The sequence below is a fragment of the Mesitornis unicolor genome, unplaced genomic scaffold (genome assembly GCF_000695765.1).
Source record: "Mesitornis unicolor isolate BGI_N332 unplaced genomic scaffold, ASM69576v1 scaffold27076, whole genome shotgun sequence".
In the NCBI taxonomy this organism is placed as follows: Eukaryota; Metazoa; Chordata; class Aves; order Mesitornithiformes; family Mesitornithidae; genus Mesitornis; species Mesitornis unicolor.
The window spans coordinates 87104-90453 of NW_010193438.1; the positions used below are offsets into that span (position 1 = coordinate 87104).

At 36.5% G+C, this 3350-nt stretch overlaps 1 protein-coding gene across 1 annotated transcript in view; it reads right to left on the bottom strand.

Moving 5' to 3' along the window:
- ULK4 (unc-51 like kinase 4) overlaps positions 1 to 2775 on the bottom strand; it is a gene marked incomplete at its 5' end in the record, with an annotated part of 65799 nt that extends 63024 nt beyond the window's left edge. The window contains one exon of the mRNA XM_010187464.1: positions 2609 to 2775. Coding sequence (XP_010185766.1) covers positions 2609 to 2775 — 167 coding nt within the window. The remainder of the gene's footprint in view (positions 1 to 2608) is intronic.
- Between the last annotated feature and the right edge of the window lie 575 nt (positions 2776 to 3350).

The following is a 3350-nucleotide window of genomic DNA, read 5'->3' on the forward strand; positions in this document are numbered from 1 at the left end:
CATTTCTTCAGCAAAATGCTATAAACTGTATACACAAAAGATACCTCTAAAGCCATAATGCTTTATGTATTTGTATTCTCTTTTAACGTGACATGCCTATTTTAACACCAAAGTTCAACTATATTTTTTCCTTTATCTGGAGTAATCTTAAGCTCAACTCAAAACAAGAAAATCAAGGTAACTGAAATGTTAGGATTGTCAGCAATAATGTCAAATTTTGCCCTTCTGACTCACTTTGTATCCTGAAATATTCATTATATATTCACATGATAATAGTTTATTTTTTAAATAATAATAATAAAATTCTTAAGTGACAGAAGTCTGTGATATGATCTGCTACTGCTTGTAATTCTGACCATCGTCAGTCCCTCTCATCAAAACGCACTGCCATCCTAGGCAGTGCTATTTATGACCCTTGCCTGCCCCAGGACACCAGAAAGGTTTGCTTGCAAGATTTTTCATTTAACTTCATTATCTTGCAGCAGCTCTGGATCATGACCCTATACAGTCTAGTTGCTAGAGGAAAACGTAAACATTTTGACTAAACAGCAGTTTTAAAAATCATTTTAAAGCTCAATCCTAAAACCATCATCCAAGTGTAATACTTGAGAATTTTCGTTTCGTAAGTGAACACAGGAGCAAGTCCCCTGAGACAAGAGACACTACTGCTGAAGCTCCGCTGTTGATATTGATGAGTTGAAAGGATAATGCCTTTCTTCAGGAAAAAAGTTCTGTTTTAGAAGTTATCTTATTCAGAAGATCCCTATAAAAACAGTCCAAGAATATTTATTATCACTATAATGTTGCATTTAGTGACACATGGATAGTGGAATATTATGTAAATGTATGGTAAATTGCCTTTTGCAACCGGACTTGCCTATCCCGCATTGGCCTTTTTAGACATCAGCGCATTTGCAGCAAGCGTGGGTAGTGTCCTTCCCTTATCTTCATTCGCGAAGCCTAGCCATGAAGTATGGTAAATAGCATCACCAACTAATGGCCATCATTCAACAGGGCATGTGAACTGCAGCAGCCTTAGAACCCACAGGGGCCCTGTTATATGCCAAGGCAAGTAACACCAGCGAAAAACTAGTTTTACAAGGGTACAGGACAGAGCTTTGCCTCAAAACTCAGGTTTTTTTTCTAGCTGCCTCTTTTTACCCATTAGCCTTCCAGAGCAAAGCAGATTACTTTGACTTGAGATGGGCAAAACTGGAGCTGCAGTTTTAGTGCATCAATCAACTGATGTATTCATGTAAAACCAGAACAGAATTTGGCTTTTAATGCATAGATTTAATTTTGTATCTAAACAAAAATCATCAGTTTCACCCTTCCAAACCCTCACCATTCTGTGACACTACCAATCCATGTGCAAGAACCTCTCTCCTCATATTTGTCCTCCAGTATAAGTGGCCGCACCACTGTTGTGTGGAGTGTAAGTACAGAATTTTTCTCTCTGTGATTGCACAGAGTGCTGCCAACAATATGACAATCAGCAATTAGCCTACGATTTTTGAAATGCATTACAGAACCTACTACTAGAGAACTCAAAAAAAGATAAGGTATTGTACCATCAGTTCTAAATACAGTTTCTTCCAAAAATTAAAAACAACAAACCAGCACCTCTCGGTCAAATACCTGTTTGATAACACAACTGATTACCTAAATCTGTGTAGAAGAAAAAACCTCAATTTTCAGCATCCACTTTACAGATTAAACCCTCTTAAAAAAAAACAAGCAAAACCCAAACACACCACAGAGGAGGACCTTTTCAGAATAAAGAAGCCATGTCCTGAAATTCAACACAACCTGGCTGCAATCTTTAAAATCTCTGTCCTCCAGATATACTAGACCTAACAGTCTTCTCTATTTTTCAGCAGATAATCCCAAGAACATGGAAAACCTAACATGAAGATTAAGTGTTGTTGTTTGCAGCCTAAATACAGAAGTTACTTCCCGCTGACTAAAGCAGAAATTTGGCAGATCATTTAAAAACAAAGCAAACATTGCCAGCTTAACATCATGTCTAAAAAAAGACAAATGCTTTTTCTTGTGTTGTTTCTTAAGTGTTATGTGCAATTTCTTTGTGTAGTATCTTCTTCTGCTCCATTTTTAAGGAGGAGGAAGTCCTACCAGTGCCATGATTCACAGTGGTTCAGACAGAAACTGGGAAGACAAATCAATCAGCGCAAGAGAGTAAATAATTTTGTCAACACACACACAGAGGTTACATGTGCTTTTCAAGCACAGTGATCACAAGATTTGTAATAACAACAATACTGTTTCTTTACAAAGTAAACTTTTTCTTTTAAAGTGAATGGAAGAATGCTTTGAATTATTATTGAGCAAATGTTGAATTGCACTATTTATGCAGTACAGAAACAACACAGTCAGCTACAATCTGTGTTGCCAGTATATAGCTAGGCTAGTACGGATAGTCTAGCCAGGCAGGTACATGAATACGCAGTTGAAAATACATGCTCTTCTCTTTCCACCAAACTAAAAATTCAATAAAATCACAACAGGAGGAATTTCATTATGAGGATAACAGGAAGTTACATTAAAAATTGTTTAAGATGGTGATGACCCCAGGAAATAAATTTCATACCTGTAAAGTCTGGCGCACAATGTTTGCTATATACATCAGCATGCAGTGCAAAATGTCAAGCAAGGACAGAAGCAGCGCATTTGCTGTCTTGATGCTGCTTTTATCATCTGCCTTCAAGTACAGAGCCACAGTTTCTATTAGGAGATTACAGATGTGATGAGCCAGGCCTACACAGAAAGTGAGACAAAAGCCAGAAATAGACAATCAGGAAAAGAACAATGTGGAAGGTAGCCCAGCTAAAAAAATACAGATTAGCATAAAACCAAATTTCACATACGTTATGAACATTTATTAAATTTCTTCTTTTTCTGCATTATTATAATTACCTCCTCTTCTGTTTGGAGCAGCTAATAAAGAAAGCTAAACTGATACAATCAAATTAACTGCATGGGTAACATTCATTAAATAATGACATACTCTGAATCCTAAACTCTTCTGTAGTGTGCTGGTATACAAGTCTCCCTTCACTACACTCCAGGTCAAAAGAATTAAGCAATTTCTCCAGGCCAATACAAAATGATACATCAAGGCTGGAGTATAAAGTTTTCTTTTTTAACTGGTCTGCCAATGACAACCTTCCCTGTATGCTTTAATTGTAGAATTGAACAGCATTATGCTTAACATAAAACATATTCAAAAGAGCATTATAAATTATATACTGAATTCTATACCATAAATGCTATTAAGATTTGACTGGTGGTGGTAAAAAGTTTCCTGAAAACACCTTATTGCCTTGAAGCTT